General features: G+C 41.2%; 1 protein-coding gene across 4 annotated transcripts in view; it reads left to right on the plus strand.

The window, feature by feature from the left end:
* Window positions 1-23724, plus strand: part of EPHA3 (EPH receptor A3) — a 199867-nt gene that overhangs the window by 122552 nt on the left and 53591 nt on the right. For all 4 annotated transcript variants that reach the window (XM_077927226.1, XM_077927228.1, XM_028726778.2 and 1 more), the window contains 2 exons: window positions 10261-10416; window positions 11419-11754. In XM_077927226.1, coding sequence (XP_077783352.1) covers window positions 10261-10416; window positions 11419-11754 — 492 coding nt within the window. The remainder of the gene's footprint in view (window positions 1-10260; window positions 10417-11418; window positions 11755-23724) is intronic.

The raw sequence follows: 23724 nt of genomic DNA on the forward strand, positions 1-23724 counted from the left end.
ATGAACGTTATGCCAATTTGAGGTAGTCCTCTAATAATAAGTGTGAACAATTGGTAGAACAGGCACTTGCAAGTCCTTTCTATGGAAAAAAAAATACTTTTGGGACATAAAGGCTTACTATCTGGTGCCTCCAGACAACTCAGTAAACCGCATTAAACTACACATGACCACAAACTCACCTAGACTTGTAATTGAATCAAGTTTGGGTAAACTTTGGGTTCATGAGCTCCATCCTTCCCTGTCTTACAAAGATGTGAGGAGGAATTTGGAAGCTGTGAATGAACTCAGTTTGGGGGGGCAAATCACCCCAGAAAAAGTGGAGTGGAATGGAAGCATGAAACTCTGGTTCATGACTGAAAGAGGGTCAAATGCCTACTTTGAGGACAGAAATATTTTTCAGTCTGGAGGAGTGTATGAGAAGTAGAAATGCTGATGAAACTTTAGTTGAGCTAAAGACCAGTGTCCCAGTGAGAAGAAGGTACAAGATCTTTTAATCTGTGCAGTTAGGAGTGTTGGGTGGAATTTGTGAATTTGTCTATAGCCCAATAAGACTTAGGCTCATGTTGACACCTAAAACAATGAAAAACAGAATCTGAAGGTGTTTACGCTGTGACCTGTCATTTACCAATACAAAACAAAGTTTATTTGTGAGCAAGGGTGAAATAAAAATAAATCCATCAGTGTGCTAGAAAAGGTTTCTGGGACGTTGGAGAGAACTGGCACCTTCTTCACTGGACTTCATTTTAGTTTCATCTCTTTTCTACACAAGCAGGTTTTCTTTTCCCTAATGTTTTTTTTTTGTTTGTTTTGCAATGTACCTCTAGAATCCTGTTTGGTAACCACCCTCAGACCAGTAGGGGCAATTTAAGAAGCTTTTTAAAAATTAACCATAGCTTGTTGTGTCACCCAAACCACCAACAATGTGATTAACCATGGTTTGTTTGAAACAATTATACTTTAAACCATAGTTTATAAAGCTGATTAATTTTCATTAACCATAATTAAGATTAATCATAGTTTATGGGTTGGGAGAAGAATCAGAAGTGAAAGCTTCCAATATGACTTTCGCCACCCCCACCTCCCTATCCCTCTCCCCTCCTCTCTCTCTCTCTCTCTCTCTCTCTCTCTCTCTCTCTCTCTCTGTCTCTCTCTGTCTGTGTGTGTGTGTGTGTGTATGTGTGGCTAGCTATGCCAATGTGAGGATCACCTAGGCTTGTTTCTGTCATGGTCAAACATAATTTAGTGTGACATCCAAAGCCATGCTCAAAACTCTGAGAGTCAGTCAGTGAAACTAATTTCCCAATAGTTTAGTGTCTAATGAAAGGAATTCATTTTACATGCAAATAGACTTGGATTTCTACAGTTTAACCTATTGCATCACTAGCTCTCTGTGATGATAGGCATTATTTTCTCCTTGCTGATGTACTGATGTATCACCTTTTAAAACTGTATTATTATCCATTGTTACTGTGGTAATCCACTTTATAAAAAGAGATAGAAAAACCCGGATAACTATAATGGGAAGCTATTATGGAATACAGCTGAAAAGGTACACTGTTGTTCCCCTGGGATGAAACTATCTCTTATGTACATATAATTAATATGCCAGAAACAGTTATTAAACAATGGGGAAGGATTGTTTCTGTTGAATAATTTGACCTGGGACTCCAGCCAATGTAAAAGGTATCTGATTAAAATGTTAAGGTCACAGATCAGTGTGAAATATAAAATGTGGGAAGTAAATGGTAAGATTACTCATGGGTAAGATTAAGAACATCCATTCGCTAACATCAATTTTCAAATGTATCATATGCAGTGCTATGTGACTGTGTAAAAGTGTTAATCTTTTTTATCATAGAATGCTGAAATGCCACACTATACATAGACTGTGTTGAATATTTATACTATACAGAGCAGATCATGTGATCATTACAGGACCAACCCTATCATTGGACAGGGTGGGGCAAGCCCATCTCTGGTGATGGCTTAAAGGATGCCATGTTGTGAATTATTTAATTGTTGTCTTTTTCTACTCTGGAGCTTCCTGTCTGGAACTAGCTCTGCCATAGGGTGATAACCAACTAAGTTACATTCAGTGCAGACCCACTGAAATCGTTTTATTTCAGTGGCTCTGCTCAGAACAGGACTTGGTTGACTATCCCTCGTAATCTTTAATTATTTACTTTCGGTAGTGGTGATGTCCTTGGCCAGGAGTGGGGAACCAAAGGCCTAGGGGCCAAATGCAGTCCTTCGGTCCCCTCTGGTCCTCTGGTCCTAGACTACACCTCCTCCACAACCAGACCCCCACCCCACCCTCACCACTCCTATTTCACATGTCCCTAGTGTTTTGACTGACTGAAAAGTTTCCCAGAACTCAGATGATGCCTCTTGCTTTCCTGAATGGAGGAGAAAGGGTTGGTCAGAAGGGATTGTTGCCCTTGGTCTGAAAGATTCCTCGCCCTTTCTAGGCACTGTACAGAGACTATCTTTTCTAGAAAAATAGGTGCCAGAACTCACCATGAATGCTTCCCTTCTTCTCTTAGAATGATAATGGTGCCCACCGAGTTCCGGTGAGTTCTGGCTGAAAAAAAAGCCCTGAGTGTACAGAAAACAGATCTTGAGCACTGGTTAAACCCAATGCAACAAAGAACCATGAATATCTTATTCCTTATATTGACTGTGAAGCCAAGAATTTTCAGAACCGTTTACTTCTTTGCATAGAAAATCGATTAAATCTAGACTGAACTTGTTTAATGCTGTGGAAAATGAAACTGAACAGTCTCTGCTTCGTTTTGTTAGAAACTTTCTCTGAAAAGGGAACATGCTGCAGCAGGCCTTGTGCTGTGCCCTTGGCCTTCCTGGTTGCCAAAGCCAAGTCGGAAATGTTAAGTCCACTATTTATTGAGGTGTGAAATGTTTCCTTACCAGGCAACGGGTTGGAGGGGGGGGGGAGGGAGACTGTTGGCAGCTTAGAAAGAAAAGACTTCACGTCAGTGTGCATCTGCTGTTCAGTAGGTTGTGACTTTTATATAGCAAGCACAATGAGGTCTGTTGGAAAGTGTATTGCAGCAAGGAAACGGTTTGCTGAAAATCTGCTTTATAAGACATTCCTGCTGGGAAAGATGCCTTAGTTGGAAAGAAAGGACTAAAAAACTTTGCAGTGCAGTGATGCTAACGCAGTGCTAATGCATGAAAGGCTTCCTGTGGTCACTACCTTTAAGTTTGTTTTTGTATCTGCTGACCTTGCCAATGTCATGTGGATCTGCACATTCTTATCATCACTTTGGGAGGTTTCATTGCAGGTATAGCAAATAGGAACTTGCCCTCAGTTTGTGGGTTTTGTTGTTGATCCATTCTTGCCTTTCAAAAAACAAACCCTTTATTAGTACAGTGGTACCTCGGGTTAAGAACTTAATTCGTTCTGGAGGTCTGTTCTTAACCTGAAACTGTTCTTAACCTGAGGAACCACTTTAGCTAATGGGGCCTCCCGCTGCCGCTGCTCTGCCGCTGCGCAATTTCTGTTCTCATCCTGAAGCAAAGTTTTTAACCCGAGGTACTATTTCTGGGTTAGTGGAGTCTGTAACCTGAAGCGTCTGTAACCTGAAGCATATGTAACCTGAGGTACTACTGTACCACCAGTTAGGATTAGTTATCTCTCACTTTAATATTGGTCATCAAAAATTGAATTCAGATTAGCACAAACACACAGTATTTCAATATGAGTAGGAAAATGAGAGTACCCCTGAACATTTTTTTAAAAGAAAAAAAGCACTGGAGATACATTTAAAAGTCAGGTTGTGTGCAGGGGACTGTTATGCATCTCTTTTAAATGCATTATTTCATTGCAGAAGGAAGCACATTTTTTGGAAGTCAGCATTTTATTAGCTGTAGAATATTTCACAAATTATTTGAACAAGTTGAACTATGAATTCTTTCTACTTGCTATCCTGCAACACACAATCCATAACATTGTTGGTTCTTTGTGTGATACAGTGGTACCTCGGGTTAAGAACTTAATTCGTTCTGGAAGTCCTTAACCTGAAACTGGTTCCGAGTGGTACCTCGGGTTAAGAACTTAATTCGTTCTGGAAGTTCTTAACCTGAAACTGTTCTTAACCTGAGGTACCACTTTAGCTAGTGGGTCTCCTGCTGCTGCCGTGCCACCACTGCACGATTTCTGTTCTCATCCTGAAGCAAAGGTCTGTAACCTGAAGCATCTGTAACCCGAGGTACCACTGTATAGTATAGGAGTCCTAGCTACTGGAGAGATGAGCACATTGCCACATAAGCACTAATGCAAGATATGTGTGAACCTTTCACCAGCAGCAGAGTATATGCCCACGCTGCCCAGGGTGGGCGCACTCCCGAGGGGTGAGGAGGGTGCCCTCCCACGTGCCACAGTTCAGAGTAGGAGAGGGGCAGGGAAGCTGCTGCTCACTCTCCTGCTCTCTGCCGCCGGGTCAGAAGAGATGCTGCTGCCGGGCGCAACATGTGCCGCCCATTCGCCTGCCATTTTGTCACCCCCTCAGTCATGACAGTCGGGGCGGACCGCACCCACCGCGTCCCCTTCCTACGCCTCTGCCTTTCACACACTCACACCCTCTCATGGCAAGCTGCTGTTAAATCAAGATGTATATATTTAGCCATAGTTTTTCATTTCATCAGAACTGGGGAACCATGGTTAGAGATTTTCTGTTTTAATTGTGGCTCACATCAGAACAGGAAGTTGTTCAAGCAAAAGGCTTGTGCATATATTGGTTTAAGAAGCTCAGATATAATTGAACTGGGCCAGAAGAAGATGGGACAGTTTTATCCTTAGCATAATTGGTGCACTTTGATATTCTATGTATAGAACAAAGATGTGTGTGAAGTATATTCTTGGGTTGTTGACACCTTGTCTTGTTAAAGCATGCAGGAGCTGATACCTGTATGAGTCATGCTGGTTTATTTCCGCTTATTTTCTACGGAGCTTTATATTAGCAGAGGGGTGTTTCCACCCGAAACCTCTACTTTTAATTGAGCAGTAGGGAACAACAGAAGGACATGTAGGGTCACTGCTGCCCATTGCCTTCTCAGCTGAGTGACTGCACATATTCAGTTCCAGTGTATTGAAATGTTGCAGACTTTGGCTCAAAGTATTATGCTTCTGTCCTGAACTTAAAGAATGGAGTTCTTGTTGGATAATACTGTATGGCTCTCTTCACAAATAAACTGTTGTTTTGACCTTGCACAGACAAGTGGGCCTAGAAAAGCCAATCCAGGAAACAACCTGCTTTAGCATATTCTTCATGGCATTATACTTTGTATTTCCAGTTGATATTGCTCTTTGTATAAAGGGCCAACATCTAAAAAGGACCTCCCTGCACCAACTGATGCAATCCAGAGTAAATAGTAATAAATGAGACTTTGATGCTTACTGTCAACCTTACGAATGCTGCTGAATCAGACAAAGGGGTTATCTAGTCAAGCATCCTGTTTGCCTCAGTGGCCAAGTAGATGCTTATAGTCAGTCCAAAAGCAGGACATGAGGCCAATAACTCTTGCTGTTGTTCCCCAGGGACTGGTATTCAGAAGTGTGCTGTCTCTAATCTCAGAGTAGCCATAGCATAGCATCACCATGATGGGTAGCCACTGATAGTTGCAGCCTCCACGAATTTGTCTGATTCCTTTGTAGAGTCATATAATTTATTGGCTAACGCAGCCCTTAAAAAAAATGCATATAAATGAATAATCTTTTAATTGAGCAGATCATTTCTACCTAACCCATGTCCTTTCCCCCTCTCCTCAGCATTAGAAGCAAAACCAGCCTGTAGAAAATGAAAGGGAAATCCAATATTTTGGTGTAGCTTTTGGCAGCAAGATGACCTTCTTCCAAACAAAAAATAGCAGCAAAGATGAGAGTACTGTAGTTAGCATTCATTACCGTATTTTTCACCCTAAAGGACACACTTTTCCCCCTCCAAAAATGAAGGGGAAATGTGTGTGCATCCTATGGGGCGAATGCAGGCTTTCGCTGAAGCCTGGAGAGTGAGAGGGGTCGGTGCGCACCGACCCCTCATGCTCTCCAGGCCTCAGGAGAGCCTCAGCACCAGCCCCACAAAGCTCGGGGGACAGCGGGGAGGCGCAGCGTGCTATCCCGCTGTCTCCCGATGTGGTTTGGAGGCTGACGGTGGGGAGACGCGTGCTTCTCCCCGCTGCCGGCCCCACAAGCTCCGGGGACAGCGGGGAGGCGCAGCGCACCTTCCCGCTGTCCCCGGACCTGGTCTGAAGGCTGGTGGCGGGGAGAAGAGCGCTTCTCCCCGCTGCCAGCCCCACAAGCACCTGGGGGGGGGATAATTCCCCCCTTTATTTCCCCCCCCAAAAAACCAGGTGCGTCCTATGGGCCGGTGCGTCCTATGGGGCGAAAAATACGGTATGTACCTCTGGAGGTTCTCTTTCTAGGCAATGGAGCCTGTTACTCTGATATGTCCTTCCTTTATAGACTCAACTGCCACCAACATTTCCTAAGTCCTGGAAGTTCAGAGGTTCTTGCCAAGTCTCTCTCTCTCTCTCTCTCTCTCTCTCTCTCTCTCTCTCTCTGTTTCTGTGTATTTATTAGCTTTCTTTGTTTCTTTGTTTCTTTTTAAAGAATTTAGAAGCCACTCTTCTGTTTTTGGATCCTTCCATCCCAAGTCATTTCCAAACTGATAAGCAATCAATCACCCCAAATTGTTATTGGAGGGTATGATATGTTATGGAGATGAGACCTAAGGCAGCATAGAATCATCCAGAAATCAGTGCCAGAAATTAGTGTCTTTTTGCCTCCTGTTTACTTATCCATGTGTTCATTAAAACGCCAGTGTTTGTACTTGTAAATCCTCCCAGTGTGTTTGCACTGATTGGCCATAATATTTAAATATAGGAGCTCCAATAAAAATGAAGCTTAGAGGTGCTCTGTGCTTGTGGCAGAAAGCCTGCCTGTATTTATGACATGTTTGCGTCACTCATCACAATGCCACAAGTTTGTAGCCAAAAGTGTGTGGGTTTCCTTGCCAATAAATCCCACCCACATCGTGCTACCTAATTGTATCATATATTACACTGGCAGAGTTACTGGCTGGGATACTATGAGTGATAGAGTTTGGGCTGTGAGTTTATCAGATATCTAACCCCTTGCTGCTTGTGTGTCACTTTGTAGGTTAGACAGGAAGGATGTTTCCAACACTGCTGTTGCATTAGTTGCATTTATAAGCTTATGAATAAAAATGCTGCTCATATCTCACATTTAGGTTTGTCTTTTTCAAAGTGCCTATCATCTGACAAAATCAAATGTGGGTCTTCCAGCCCTATATATGTGCCTGCCCCTGAAAAATAAATATCAGTTGAAATGAAGGCTGCAATTCTTTCTCCCATCTTCTTATGTCAAAGATAATAAAATTGGTGTGACCACCTTTTCGTGCCGTACTGTTTCCAAGTTTTTAATTTACACTGTAATTGCCTACTTAAAATTTTTTTCCTGAGGGCTGTAGCACTGAATAATCTTAGCTTCGGTTGACACACAAAGATAGAAGAAGTGCAAGAGAGCCTGAGGTGAAGATACAAATCAAAATCCTCCCACTAGGGCATGCTGGGCTGTAACTAGCTCATTTCCCTCGTAACTGCTATCTTCACAGCACTGTAGCGGAGCCATGAGAAAAATGCCAGTTTCTGGTGAAGTTTCTGCCTCTAGAGACAATAAACAGATTCAGCTGGCTTTGTTGTGATATTTTCCTGTGGTGTTCTGCTTCAGTTTTTCCTGCCTTTTATTAAGTGAGGTCTGTGGGCAGGTCTGTCATTTTTTTCCTTCTGTGGACCCCTACATAAACACATTGATACCATATTTATCAAAAAGCATTTTATATCATTTATTTGTTTTAGTGTTTTAACATGTTGTGGTTCACTCACACCCACACCCACCCTTCTCAAGGCATTTTAGAATACTAAAATAAACATATGGTATAGGTTGTGCAGTAGGCCCAATGTTGTCTTTGTCCACATTCAAACCATAAATTTAAAGCACTACAGTATGATACCATTTTAAAACAGTTGTGGCTTCCTCCAAAGAATTATGGGAACTGTAGTTTATTGAGGGTGCTGAGAGTTGTGATGATACCCCATTCCCCTCCCAGAGATTCCGTGTCTAGAGCAGTTTCACAGTTAATCCCACTTCCCAAGTAACTCTGATAATTGTAGCTTGGTGGGGGAATTACTCCTTTCCTTGTGATTCACCACACAGGTGGTCCATTGTTCCTTCAAACCTGCCACTTAATATGGCAGTCTGAGGTGTGTACTGTACTCATAAATCTGTTCACAGGTAAGTACACCGGCCTGCTGCAGGTTTTTATATACAGTTGCGGAGATCTTGGAAGCAACCTACCAAGACTGCAATCCTAAGTACACTATGCTAGGCAATAAACACATTGAACACTGTGAGGCTTACATAGTGGTGTAGTAGTGGTAGAGGAATGCATCTCTGGGACCTTTACAGAGCAGAAGCAATGTTCTCATCTGTTAGACCTTCGGGGAATTGAGGGGCACTCCTTGCTCACATGCATCAAAACACAGTATAACTATATCTAATAAAGTATATTTAATAAAGTGAAGTTTACAGAATAAGATGAAACCATGGCAGAGTTTCATTCACAGTGTCCTTTTGTCCACTCTCTTGTCTAATTGGTTAGACTGAATTTAGATGCAGTTGCTATAAAGTCATGCATATTTTTTGCTATGTATGAACTTCATGTCTGCGGTACTGGCTGAGTCTGAGCAACGAGAAAGACTAGAGGAATGTACCAATATTAATGAAATGCCACCACCTGGAGTTTGTTCCAAGCAGATTATACAACCAGAAGCATCTTCCCTAACAGTCATGTTTAACAAAAGAAACAGTTATAGCTTATATCAATAAAGAGTTTCTTTTTATCTGAAGAAGCTCTGTGTTGTTGTTTTTTGCTTCTGCAAATTTTCAGGTGGGATGAGCATTGCACTGTTTACATGTTCTTTAGTAATTTTGTGTTGCTTTGTTGTGCTGAAGAGATCAAACCAACATAAAGTTTGATCATTCTCAAACCCAAACCTTTTGCAAAGAAAGCACAGAGTCAAATTCATGATTGGGTGTGGCACGGAATAGAATTGGGGACTTATCTGAAAATGCATTATTGGCAGCTTTCTGTTAATGTGAATTCACTTATCAGGTTTTAGAGATTATTCAGAACTTGCAAGTCCCATGATCTCTGGCTGCACGTGACATCCTTGTTCTCCACACTTACTACACTCTTTTGCTTCCTGCCGTATGTTAATCTCCCTTTCCCCAAAGTAGAAATTGGCAGTAAGGGATGCTAGAATTTCCAAGCTGAAGATTTCAAAAACCTATTGAGGCTTTTCAAGTGCTTGGCTTGAACACTTCAACATCCCAATTTGATTAGTCTATTGACCTACTCAAGATAATCACACACAGCTATTTGGTTCCATGGACTTTAAATGTGGAAACTTGGATCAGACATTGGATCTGTGCTCTTTTTGCTATTGCAGTTGGTTGCCATTCACACAGCAGTGGCTAGGACTTCACACAGCAATCCATTTTCCTTGGGAAGTCAAGAAACACTGGAGGTCCAGTACTGCCCATCTGGATTTTCCCAAACACTACCTACCTGCCTGTTGCTAAAGGTACTTTGTAACTGAGTGCCTGACATTACTTAAGAAAAAAGGAGAAATATTAAAGCTGAGACAATCATTTTTGTTGGATGGACTACTGTGATCTTAGTTTAGAAACAACACACTTTTTTAAAAGAGTTACAGCAAGTCCTAAATTGTAGCATGCTTCTCCAGCATATCTTTCCATATGAACTTTAAATTCCCAATAGAGGAACATAGGAAATTGCTTATACAAAGTCTGGCCAATGGTCCATCTAGCTCTGTATTAACTATACCCACTGACTGCAGTGCTCCATGGTTTCAGATAGGAGTCTCTCCCAGCTCCACCTGGAAATGCTAGGGATTGAACCTGGGACCTTCTGCATGCAAGATGTTGTTACACCACTGAACCAAAGGAAACCATTCCAAAATCACTCCAAAAGAGGAGAAAATAAAAAAGGAAGAGGCCCATTCAAATCCTACTTAACTTTGGCTTAATTTTGGTAGAGGAACTAGTAGTCATCCTTCCCTTGGTTATCACTCATCTTCAGCAAAGATTGATAGAACAATGTTATATGAGAGATTTAACCAACTACTGTTCTTTTACAGCTTGCCGACCAGGATTTTACAAAGCCTTTGCTGGTAATGTTAAGTGTGCCAAATGCCCGCCTCACAGTTCTACAAATGTGGAAGGTTCTACGAACTGCAAGTGTGAAAAGAATTACTTTCGCTCTGAGAGAGACCCTCCATCTATGGCTTGCACAAGTGAGTAACCTCAGTATGATAAAAAAAGGATGCTTGTGTTTCAGTCTCTCCTGTAAGTACAGGAGTAGGAGCAGGAGTATTTATTACATTTTGTATACTGCCCTATATCCATAGATCTCAGGGCAGATCACAACATAAAATTACAATATAAAAAACTCAAAATGCATACTAAAAATAAGAACAAAGACAACCCAGTAATCCCCTGTTCTGAAACACATTTTAAAGGGCATCAGATGTCAATCAGCGAAAGGCCTAGTTAAAGAGGAATGTTTGTGTCTAGCACCTAAAGGTGCATAATGAAAGAAAGAAAAATCTATCTTTTGAAAATAAAACTTTTTATACTGTTGCACTGTAATTGCTGATAAGATTCTCTCATTATGTTTGTACATTTTGATTCTTGAACCAAATAGGTCATCTTTATTAATAGCTGCAGAAATGAATGTCTTTTACAACTTTACATCCTAATCTACTTTAAGCTTGGTTTCTGTCTTTTTTGCTTATCTAACATTGCAGTGTGCCATCTACATAAGATTTTAACAAAGGAGGAGGAGGAGCAACAAAGCTTGATACCTGTAATTTGTGCTGGAAAACTGATAATGCTGCAGGCCATAGTAATCCTTAAGTCATTGTTGTACCTCTTCAGACATACACCTTGGGGATAACTCAAGTGTGGGTTTCCTTGTGCCCTGTAACTAAGGGCCATACAGAAACCCATACTTGAATATTTGTACAACCAATACTAGACTTCTCAGGCAGATGTTTCACAAAAATGATTATGATCAGTAGCAAATGGTTTTAAATGTCTTTATAAAAGCAGTCCTAGTTTGTTAGTACAAGAGAGCATTAAAAGAAAATTATCTCTATGAAATGTCTTTGGAGAAATGAGACAGATCATTAAAAAACATGACACCTACCATTATCAAATGCATATTTCAGTGGCTTTATTGTCTTTGAATTCAAACAGATAAAACAATCATCATTTTCTTCCCGTTACATCTGTAGGACCACCTTCTGCTCCCAGAAATGTTATCTCCAACATCAATGAAACATCAGTCATCCTAGATTGGAGCTGGCCTTTGGACACTGGCGGCAGGAAAGATGTCACTTTCAACGTTGTCTGCAAGAAATGTGGAGGAACAGCAAAGCTGTGTGATCCGTGTAGTACTAATGTGAGATTCCTTCCACGTCAGATCGGCCTCACCAACACCACTGTGACTGTGGTGGACCTCCTGGCTCACACAAATTACACCTTTGAGATAGATGCAGTTAATGGTGTGTCAGATTTGAGCACCTTTGCAAGGCAATTTGCTGCAGTCATCATTACGACCAATCAAGCTGGTGAGTAACATTTTTTCATTGTTCTTCTGCTGTCTGAACCTGAGAAGTTTCCAGGCCTCATTCTCCACATCCTCATCATCTTTCCTCCCTCAGAGCATCCCTCATCTTACTTACCAGCAGGTAGAACTAGTGGCTGTAATGATGGCAGGGAGAAGGAAAGGATTTCTTCTTCTCATTGTCCCTGCTACCTCTCCATTGGTATGGTATGCCACAGAGTATCTGCAATGCATATGGGGTATGTGGGCAGGAGGTGCTAATATTCTTTCCATTCTGCTTTCTGCTGCTGCTACTCCCACCCTCATTTCTACTTGCTAGTAAATAAGCTTATTGGATGAGGGCCAATAGAATGAGAAATGAATCCTGGCAAGTGGAGGCCTTGTACATTTCTCTATTCTGGGAAGTTAGCTTTTGTCTGTTCTGCGTGGGGCTGTACATCCCCTGAAGGAACAGGTTTGTGTTCTGGGGTTACTTATTGATTCATCTTCTGTCAAGTGGATTCAGCGACTAGTAAGAGGTTCTACCAGCTTCAACAGAATGCCAACTTCAGCTGTTCATGAACAAGGGTAATCTGACCACAGTGGCCATACACTGGTAACCTCAAGGCTTGGCTACCACAGTGTTGTTTAGTCGTTTAGCCGTGTCCGACTCTTCGTGTCCCCATGGACCAGAGCACGCCAGGCACTCCTGTCTTCCACTGCCTCCTGCAGTTTGGTCTACCACAATTGATCCCATATAGTTGTCCATGAGGTTAGTCCAGAAGATATGTGCCTTGGGTCTGCCAATAGTAGGTCTTTCAGTGTTGTGTCCACCTTAATGCAGAATTCATAACTGTTTGAAATAGGGCATTGGCCAACAATCTATTCATTTAGATGCATTTTCAAAACTTTTTTATTTACCAACACCTTTTCTGAATACAATTCTTAGTTATTGTCTGCTGATTGTCTACTAATGGAGCGCTGTTACTTTAACTGTATCACTTTTGGTTTCCTGTACACCATGCCACTATAATGTGCATTGTTTATAAATCTTTTAAAAATCTTTCAAATCTTCTTTAAAATTAATTTTAAATTATAAACCTTTTGAAATTAATAAATAAAGGGAAGCCCAAGGAGGATGTTCTGGGCAGTGGCCAACTGCCAAGGAGTAAGGGGCTCCCTTTGTTTTTGTTGAGTTTATGTCACAGGCTCTGAAAATGAACTGCAATTGTTTCCAATTTTTGAGTAAAGAATTAAATTCGTTTCCAAGTCAGTCCAATGAGTTCTGCAGATGTTTGCCCTTCCCTAGTTAAAACTGCTGTTCTTACCTTTTAGCTTTCATATTTGTTTGGAGTGTGTTTGTGTGTGTATTTTCTGTCTGTCTTTATAAGAAGTAGGTCCACATGTCCATAATGTTTGGGTGTTTTTGTGGTCAAACAACAATTTGTTTTTACCAGGACATAATCCTGCCCCAGGGAGTGTGATCTTATATAAATGTAGCATGAGGTCAGGGACAAGCAAAACCTCCCCTGTTGTTAGTTGATGAGAGTTGGTGGAGACATGTACCCTTTTTCTGTCTCTGCTGAGCTGTTGAAATCCCAATCACCTGGCAGGCATAGAGGCAAATTTCAGCCCCTCCATCATCACTGTATCCATCTGAGAGCCAACAAGAGGCGAAGAAGGCATGTGGGCTTTCTTTGCCAAGCAGCTAGAGCCAACTATCTGGTGTGAGGTAGTATTTTCTCTTTTCCTGTATCATAAGTACTAGGCTAGGGACACTGTCTTCATTAGTTTAGCTTCTGTAGCATAAGGGGAGATGCTATGAATATACTGTAGTGAAAGCAAACAGAAACAGATTTCCAATTGTTGGGTGGTTTTATTATCAAGGGATTTGGCAGAATTACTATTAGGATTAACTCCCAATCTCCAGTCAGTGTGTCAAATAACACGTTAGTCTGTTGTCACAGAAAGAATGTGTTTTATTAATAAAATCAGATTTTAATGAAAGACTCAAAGCAGTAATCTCCAATATAAATTACAGTGGTCATGTAAGTGATTAATTTTGATATAATAGAAGTGGAGGAAATTAAGTGCTTTGATGTTAGACATATAAAATACTAACACTGGCACTACAAAGATTTAATAATATTATGGATTATATTTTCTGTTCCTCCATGTTTCCTGCTCTCCCCAAATCCTGATCACCAGCAGCTTTACATGAATATTGCTTTAAAGTGCTGGTGCTGTGATTTATGGCATTCAGCTGGCCTTAGAGAGGCCCATTCATGCCTATGGGATTTTCTGTACATGAACAATGAATGAATGAATGAGAGTATAATTTTCACTGTGGAAAGTTTTGCTTGCAATAGATAGGTCTCTAGTAAGTATTGTTTGTTCACGTACAGAAGACTAAACTTGAAATTTCTTTGGTTGTTTTTAAATTTCACAATTATCTTGGTGGGAAGCTGCTTCTGTATGCTGCTTCTGTGGATAGTTTGTGTATGAGCAGTTTTGCCTAGTGGCAACAGATGAAAGAGGGAAGGAAGGAGGAGTTGAGAGGTGACTTTTGCTGCAGCAATGCACATGAGTTAGTGAAGGGAGACCTGAGCTTCCTTCATGTTCCAATCCTACAGTTAACATGGAAAGTTGTATATCCTAGTGGAACACATGCTACCATGTTTCCATTTTTCAATTTGCACTGGCACATATGCAATTATAGAAGTACAGTGTTTCGTAAATGAACTCCATCTTCTGACTGTAATGAAAGACATTTGGGGAATTGTACCTATATACTACTTAAGGCTAACTCAGATGTACTTCTCTGCCCAAAGCAGTGGCAGTTTTTTTGTGCTGATGTCTGCGTTGATGTGCAGCCATGGAGAAAACACACAGAATGGTTGGATGACGTGGTTACTCCTTTTTCAGGCTTGTCAGCTTCTGGGGATGGGTATTGGACCAGTGCCAGATTTACATATAAGCTAAACAAGCTGTAGCTTAGGACCCCACTCTCTTGGGGGCCCCCAAAAAAAACTGAAAGGGAAAAAACTGGATCTACATTTCCAAAATATAAGATAAAAAGACTAATAAAATAAAACCTACATACAGCCACAGTGTTTTGTGTTGTGTATGGACCTATTAGGTCCATAAATTACTATATAGCATATATTCAACACACACACAAAAAAATACCAGCGACAATTTGCTGTTGACAATGGACAGCTGGACATATAAAGGGCTCCATTACCTTCAGTAGCTCAGGGCCTCATCAAACCTAAATCCAGCCCTAGTATTGGACTGGTGTGGGGACATTGTCCAAGCAAAACAGGACACAAAGAAGCAGAAGCAAAACAGGACACAGAGAAGCAGAAGAAGTTCAGAAAGCCACGTTCTTAATCCATCATTTTATTCCTTGGATCACATGTGCTCGTTGACATAGAGTCTAGAACAGTTTGCCTTGCACAACTGCAGTATTGCAATACTTTTAGGTGGGTTTTGTTGTCAAGTGCCTCATGGAAAGAGTAACACGTTCTGCTTCTATTAGCTCATATGATCAGGCTTCTGCCACTATATTATAATGCTAAGGCCCAGACTTATAACTGTAGTTATCAGCCATGCTAAAGGGAACAAGACTTCATCTCAACTCACAATAATATGTTTTCACACAGATGTTATCTAATAACACCAATCAACCCTGCTTAGGACGGGTCACTGACTGCCACAGGAGAATTATATGAAATCCACAATCCCCTGAGGCAAGGTGCTAATTATGAATGTGTCATGGAGAGAGATGGACAGCTGTGCCACTCTGACAAGCTGATATGCAGATTTATCTAGTCTGCTTGGTCAATGTTTAGTTCGCAGATAGGTTTTCAGATCAGATTTTGGGTTCTTTATTATTTTAAGAACCTTAACTTATTTAATTGGCTGTATTTTGGTTATAGTTATCTGGATCTTTTGGTAAATGACTGAAACTGTATAAATCTCTTAAAGCAAGACTAGCAGTGGACCACAACCCTCTCTCTTTCAAGATTGTAATAGGGGAGCAATATTCTGACATAAAATAAAAAGTGTAAATATACCTTCCTACAGTATATTCAGTATCCACTGTATTCTTCAATACTAAACAGCAAAGAATAGGGGGGGGGGGACAAAAAATAATTTCTGCCATGCGAGGCTAGTAGTTCTCAAACGAAAAGTCGAGACAAATAAGATATAAGGGGTGTGCAGTGACCACAAGATTTGTCTTGCATCTGTAGCATTTGGAAGCAGCCCAGTCTGTTTCAGATATGCTCTGTGTCATTCCAATTTCATTCATTATTTGGGTCTGAATTTGATCTGTTAAAAATCCAAAGCTTTGTTTCAACTCCGTTTACTGTAATGGGGAATATGAAAACAGCTCTTGCATTTTTTCACTTTCTACAAAAATGGGTAAGATCTTTAGGCAAAGAAGCCCCTCAAGAATGGCTGAAGCCTGCCAAATTTCAGGCAGATCCATCCAGGTACTTTCATGTAGAGAACATTTAATGTTTTGTTTATTAAAAAAGAAAAAAGACTATATAGTTCCAGGGGATTTCATGCTAGGTGATTTTTACCTTCATTAGTGAAAACTGCGAGTCCCTATTTTTTCTTCCTTTAAAACTGTTTTTTAGGGGAAAGAATTATGCCACCCAATAGTCTAATTCCACTTCTTTACACCCTGCTCTCACAGCTAAAACTCAGAGAAGAATGATAACCCATGAGAAGAACAACTCTGTTTATTTAGATCAACATCCCTGCTCCAAATCACTGTGATTGAAGTAGCCTCAGAAAATAATTCAGTGTAATTAAAAGCTAGCCTTGTCCATCAAGACCCAAAGTTTCCCATTCATCTCTCCACTTCCTCTCCTCTCTTCTTCACCTGCTCTCCTCTTGAACTCTAAATGTTTCCTTAGACTGCTTGGTTTCATTTTTCAGAAAAGAAAAGGGGGGCATTTAACTTTGTGCTGGTGAAGGTTGGAAGGGTGAGACATAGAACAGTGGGAAGAATCATGTGTGTGGAAAGGAATTTGAGACAGAAACGGGTAGTTTGTTGCTTGAATCGAAGTCCAAATTGTGCCTCTCATGCTCCCCACTAGGGTCAACCCTTTAAAAAGGCTTACTGTAGCATTCAGACATCAATTCCTTCCATAAACGATCACCCATGTGAAGCAGCCTGACCCTGGAAGCACGAATAAGACTGTCCCAGTTGTGGAGAACTGAAGTGGTTTGGGGTTGGGGAGACAAGAGATGAGAATGAGTGAAGGAGAGTGTGTGGCAGGTCCTTAAACACTATTATCCTATTTTTTTAATATGCCTGCCTAGTGTTAATTTTGTGATGGGGGGTTACATTGTATATTTGATTTTAGTTAACTCTAAATTTCTGAGATTTGATGAGCTACAAAGGAAGGAAGGAGAAAATTTGTAAATACCTTTCAATAACCAGTTCATCTGTGATTGTCCCCTTGTAATCTGGATGTTGTAGGCTGATTTAAGAGTGGGCATTGACCAAGGCCTCTTTCAACTCAGGGGTTGGGAATCTGTATCCCTCCAGATGTGGTTGGGCTGCAGTTACCTTCATCCCTAGCCATTAGCTAGGATGGCTGGGGCTGATCCGAGATTGAGCCCCTTAACATCTGGAGGGCCACAAGTCCCCCACTCTTGATTTATGAACTCAACTCTGATTAAATTTGTAATTTCTCATCACTTGGTAACAAGCAGCTTATTTGTGAGCTGTAATCATCGAAAGGCAATGGTGTTTGAGGGAATATGAAAGTCCTGCCTGTGACCTATTCACACATGCAAGCCATTAGTTGATATTCCTTCCCTCATGCGTACTTGAAACAGCACGTCTATTACTTAAATTGCAGCCAAATTTCAAATAAATTATAATTAGTTGGACTTAAACTCACTTAAATTTATCTGGATTGTACCCATTGCCTAAAATAAGACCCCATTCAACCTAACTGAATCAATTGGAATTAATAATATATGCAGAAATGGGGCTGTTTGGTTTCATCTTCAACAGCTCCCCTGCCCTTTAGCCATAATCCGATCTTAAAATGTTGACAAGTCACCATCCCATACTGGTATTATAGCTGCATAAAATCAAAAGCACAGCGGCATTGTTCTGTGTAGTGAACTAGATGCATTGCCTTCAGATTCCCACATAGCTGAGAGCTTTCAACTACTAGGAAGTTCCTTATTCTGAAAGATATCTAGCAGCTGGATGTATAATAAGCTTCACAAGAGCAGTGCTGTGAACCACCCTAGATAAGATTTAGGCACCTGCTGAAGCAAAGATCTCAGTGCATAATCCTTACACTCCAAACAAGGGTGATCACACTGTCTTTCACCATTGATCTTTAAGATGTCAGAAGCTGACTCTGGATTTTAGAGGAGGTGAAGTTAAGAAGGCTGGCAGGGGAGAAGAATAATTTAACTGTACAGTATTCATACAGGATCTCTCCATCAACCACCGTGAGGCTTTCTCAACAGGAATGACAAAGCAGCATCAAAGCTTCTATTTTGTGCATGAAACTGAAAATCTGAACATGTTTACTCCAGAAAAACCATTACAAAAGCATACATGATTTTTACCTCTCCATCTGGGCGCCCCGTAATTTGTGGTTCCTGAAGTGAATATCTTGTGCAGCCGGTTACTTTTCAAGTGGACTTGGCATATCCTTGATTTATCACACACATGTTAAACATATGAGGAACACGTTAGTTTCGCTCACTTTGTATCTCTATTAAAAGGAGACGGACAGACAACAACACATGAAAGAGTGAAACAAGCCAAAGTTTAATATGCATTTTAACAGTACCAGCGAAAAATAACCGCCACTGATTGTTCTTACAAAGAAAGTTGTTAGATAGGAATAGTTTGTCTCTGACATGAAAGTTAGGGGCATTTTGTGTTCCTTGCTGTCTTTTCCGCCTTGCTTTCTTTTATCCCCTTTTATGTTTGCAGACCCTGTAGACAGGGTCTTCAACCCAATAAATTTTAGGGCATATGTTCCATGCACCTAATGCACACATTAAGGACCAGGGCAGGCCCTGTCTTAAGTATTAAATTTTCAAATGCTTGAAATTGTGCTTTGTAAAACTGTTGTCTAAACAAAGCTCTCCAACAGGATAGGTACTAAAGTTAGTTTTATTTTGGTAAATTCCACTTGCTGTCCATTTGATATTTCCACCAAATGAGGATTTTTTTCTTCTTGGTGTACATATCTATATATGATTTTCTTGTTCAAATTCTGCTGTTTCCCTAGAACATTTGCCTACATCAGTGAATAAGATTTGAGCTAGAAGAAGAAGCCATTTGAATCACTACAGTCTTGGAATTTGACCTTGAGGGAACCTTAGAGGCTCAACCTCTGCTAAAAAGATGATTTCTGTGGAGTTCAACAGTCATGCTCATTGCTGTAGAATCAAAATGCATTTCATAATTCTTCATCTCATTCACACAGTTTTCTGTTTCTGAGAAAATGCAATGAATAATAATAATAATAATAATAATAATAATAATAATAATTTTATTTCTATCCCACCCATCTGGCTGGAATTCCCCAGTCAGCTTACAGCATATATAAAAATATAAAACTTATATAAATATATAAAACTTACAGCATATATAAAAATACAACAAAACATCAAACATTAAAAAACACAATATCCTATACAGTGGTACCTCAGGTAACAGACGCGTTGGGTTACGCGTTTTCAGGTTACAGACGCGTCGAAACCTGGAAGTACCGGAACGGGTTACTTCTGAGTTTCGGCGCTCGTGCATACACAGAAACACCGAATCGCATCACGCGCATGTGCAGACTGCAGGTTGCGAACGCTGTGGGTTGCGAATGTGCCTCCCGCACGGATCATGTTTGCAACCCAAGGTTCCACTGTACAGGCAAAAACAAACCAATAAATCAATAGAAACCAATAATAACAACAATAATAAACAGCTTTAAGTTATACCAAACATTATTCTTTCCATAACAAAGCCTGACCCTCATCTCTCCTTCTTCCAGTATAGCATGGATTCTGGGGAAAGAAGTAGTTAAGGGGAAAAAATGCACCAGTTCTTAATGAGAGGATGTTTATAGAAATCGTTGGGCCAGATGTTCCACCTGTGCCATTTCACTTGTCAGATAAACAAATAGGAAACTGGTGGATAGTGGCCAAAATTGTATGAGCTCAATTGCAAAATGTCTCCTTGTTATAAAAGGAAAGGTTTGTCTTTTGAGAAAAGTCATTGTTTCTGAAAGGTGTTTGACTGAGATAAAGAGAATATAATCATCTATTTGTTCACAAAGAAATAGCAGCAAGACAAGTTTCATCCAAAATCCCCATCCTTCAGGCATGTCTTATGTAATCTACAGGGACCACCACATAAAGGTGAGAATGTAGACCGTTCTTCATGACTTGCCCTCTTCAGTGATGTTCCCAATAGGGAACCTATCAGAGTTAGTTAACATTGTAATTATTTTGCTTGTGCTATCAGTCATCTGCGAACCGAGCTGTGAGACATCCCTTCCCAAGATGTTTCATACTGGTCACTGAAGACTTGCCAAAAAGCAGTAGTTTTTGACAGTGTTTTTCCAACCAAACAAAAGCAGGCATAGTGAAGTAGAATAGTTAAATTTTCACAGATTTCCCTCAGCAAAATAACTTTAAGATTGCAAGAATACTGTAATTAAAATGCACATTTGCATGATAAACTGCAGTATTGTTCGTTCAAAGGTTACATACAATAGTTCTAGAAAATGTGGAGGCCCAGTGGAATAGGACATATGTCTCTGTGTAAAGGGCATTTAGAGTATCCATACAAGGCCATTCTGTGTGCTCTGGCACTCGTCAGGTTGTCCTGTTGAGCCAGAAGCAGTTTAGTCATGCTGTCTGTCTGTGGACAAACAGGAAAGCTGTCTGTGGATAAATACCAGCTCCCTCGGCCTGAAGCAAGATGAACACCACACCCCATAGTCACCTTTGACTGGACTTAACAGTCCATGGGCCCTTTACCTTTTACCTTAAAGGTAAAGGTACCCCTGCCCGTACGGGCCAGTCTTGACAGACTCTAGGGTTGTGTGCTCATCTCACTCTAGAGGCCGGGAGCCAGCGCTGTCCGAAGACACTTCTGGGTCACGTGGCCAGCGTGACAAGCTGCATCTGGCGAGCCAGCGCAGCACACGGAATGCCGTTTACCTTCCTGCTAGTAAGCGGCCCCTATTTATCTACTTGCACTTTGATGTGCTTTCGAACTGCTAGGTTGGCAGACGCTGGGACCGAGCGACGGAAGCGCACCCCGCCGCGGGGATTCGAACCGCCGACCTTTCGATCGGCAAGTCCTAGGCGCTGAGGCTTTTACCCACAGCGCCACCCACGTCCCAACCTTTTACCTTACCTACAAGGAAATACATAATTAGTGAGGTCACCAGTTTAGAAGTCTTTTGAAAACTAAAAGTTCTTTTGCTTTAAAGCCTTGTGAAAGAGTTGTGATAGTTTTTATTTTAAACACTGTTATATTTTATTCATTCATATGGAATTTAACAGCACTTTATGCATTCAGAAACAGAGAGTTTGATCCAGACAAAGGTTACATTCAGACATAAGGATCATTGCTTTAGTTTTTCTGGTTCTGTCCCAATTTCTAACATTCCTTTTACACCGCAGCACCTGTTAAATTATGGAGCTATGGGTTTTTAAATCGAAAAACCACCCATGTTGCATTAAATTTTAGTTGCACCAGTCGGTGTGATGTGACACAACAAGGAATGTCATTGGAATTGTCACCCCCACACCCTTTCTGGGCATTCACTCTATTGTTCCCCCATGATTCACTGTACAGTGTGCTAGAATACCACCTAAAATTTCATTACATGAGCAGCGGGGGCCTGATCCATGAAAACTGCAGCAAATTTCAAGGGTTACAACAGATTATTTTCTGGTAACAACACAGAAATTAGCTTTGAACTGCCACCAGATTCTGCTTGATTTCCAGAGATGCATTTTATGTGAAAATTAACAGGTAAGGAAACATCCGGAAGATGGAATAATCTCACGTCTGAATGCAACCTAAGTTAGTTGCATTGAACTCATTGTGAAGTGAAATCATGACTAACGTTCATTTCAGTGGGACCTAATCTCAAATAGCTTAGTCTGGATCCAAGATAGAATCTACCTAATTACCCAGTAAAAATCATCCAATGTAGTAATGTAAAACAATACAATAAACCAGCACATACTGACACGTAAACAGTACCTAAGACATAAGAACAAAACATAGCAGCCGGTAATCAACAGTTCCCAAAGGCTTTCTGAATGGGATTTTTTAAAAAACCAAGCTTTGAAAGGACTTAAGGGAGAAGGTGAAACTGACCTTTCTTGGAAACAAGTCCTAGAGCATCAGGGTTGCTAGAGTTTTCTGTTAGCTGAGGCTAAACTAGGCCACCTCCCTGCAAGTGGGATCATCTTAAAAGATAGTCCTGGTTGCGGGCATGCCCTCAATCCAGTTTCCTTCACCCTGGCGTGGGCGGAGCAATACCCTCATGCCAGGGTGGCACCATGATCACCCCAGGCCTATTGGCCAATCATTTTGAGTGGGGTGATCATGGGGGAGGGGTATAAAAGCAGCAGTGTGGTGTGTGCCAAGCAGCTGCCTCTCCCTGCCGAACACCGGCCCACCCTCTGTTAGGTGCCCTATGGCCTTGCTTTGGACTTTGGTTGGTCGCCCGTATTAGGATGGGGACCAGGTAGGAATTTTTCCATTTGGCAGATTGGCATTAGCCACTTGGTTTTCACCTACCTCTTAGCAATCGTCACAACTTTGTAAGGTTTGGCGGTTAGGAATTGGCTTATTGTTGAGTGGGGGAGGTCGGCCATCGCCTGCCCCTCCATTGTTCAAGGGTATTCCATTAAATGAATCCGGGGTCTAGATCCTGTATGAAGTCCGGTTGAGGGCCTAGGGCCTACCAGGCCTCTGGAAGCACCTGGGGAGATGCAGGCAGGTTCCCCCAAAGCAGCTTCCTCTTTTGGTGGTTTACCCTTACTGACTTCCTGCAAAGGGGGCAGGAGTCTGATATAGTCTTTTGCCAATGCCTAAGCCAATACCGCTACATTTGCTGTAATCAATTTTGCCCATTAACTTTAAACCAAAATTCTGCGTCAGTGTGAATTTCTTTATTCCTAATGGGGGGTTGGCTTGAAGGTCTTGTCATGCAATGAGCAGGGTTTCATCCAAAGCACACAAATGCTTAGCAGAGACAAGAGCACAAACTGGTCAACTGCAATCCTGTGGGCCAAAAATGAAGCTTCAACACATCTTCCTCAATTCTTCTAACTCTTCTACCTCATTTCTTTGGGCTTCAGTGATGGGCATCTGAATTCAGAAATCAGATTCCCACTATTGCATGTCTTTTACATTTCGTGACACAACTAGGGAACAAACTTTCTCCCTAGATATGTGATGCGTTCTGCTATGCTTTAGATCAAACTGCAGTGGTAAGATGGTCATGGAGTCCACCTAGTCCTCCAAGAAAGCTAAACAGGTTCGTTGACACTACACTCCAGCCTATCTAAATATCTGAAGCCCATACTGGATGTTAACCACCATAGTACGCTGCAGAGATGAAAATTTTGGGTTCTACCATGGTGGTGAGAAAGAAACCAAACAGGTTTTTCATGTGCCACTTTGCACCTGGTTTTAGATACTCCCCTCATATCCAATTTAATGGTCCAGAATCATTCTGAGAGCACTGGGCAGCTGCATGCATATGAATCTTTGTGATCCCTATAGAGAGTCTACAGTCTCAACAGAACAGTTAGTAACCGTTAGGAAGCGGTAACTACTGAGTGCAGTGTATGCACATTGCAGGCATGGCTTTCCTCATGTATTCATCTGGAGCCCAGTTATTCATGTAACAAATACAAACACAGCACATGGAGTTTAAATCAATAAGGAAATTTATGTCTAGCTGCT

Source organism: Podarcis muralis, chromosome 4 (genome assembly GCF_964188315.1).
Source record: "Podarcis muralis chromosome 4, rPodMur119.hap1.1, whole genome shotgun sequence".
NCBI classification, from domain to species: domain Eukaryota; kingdom Metazoa; phylum Chordata; class Lepidosauria; order Squamata; family Lacertidae; genus Podarcis; species Podarcis muralis.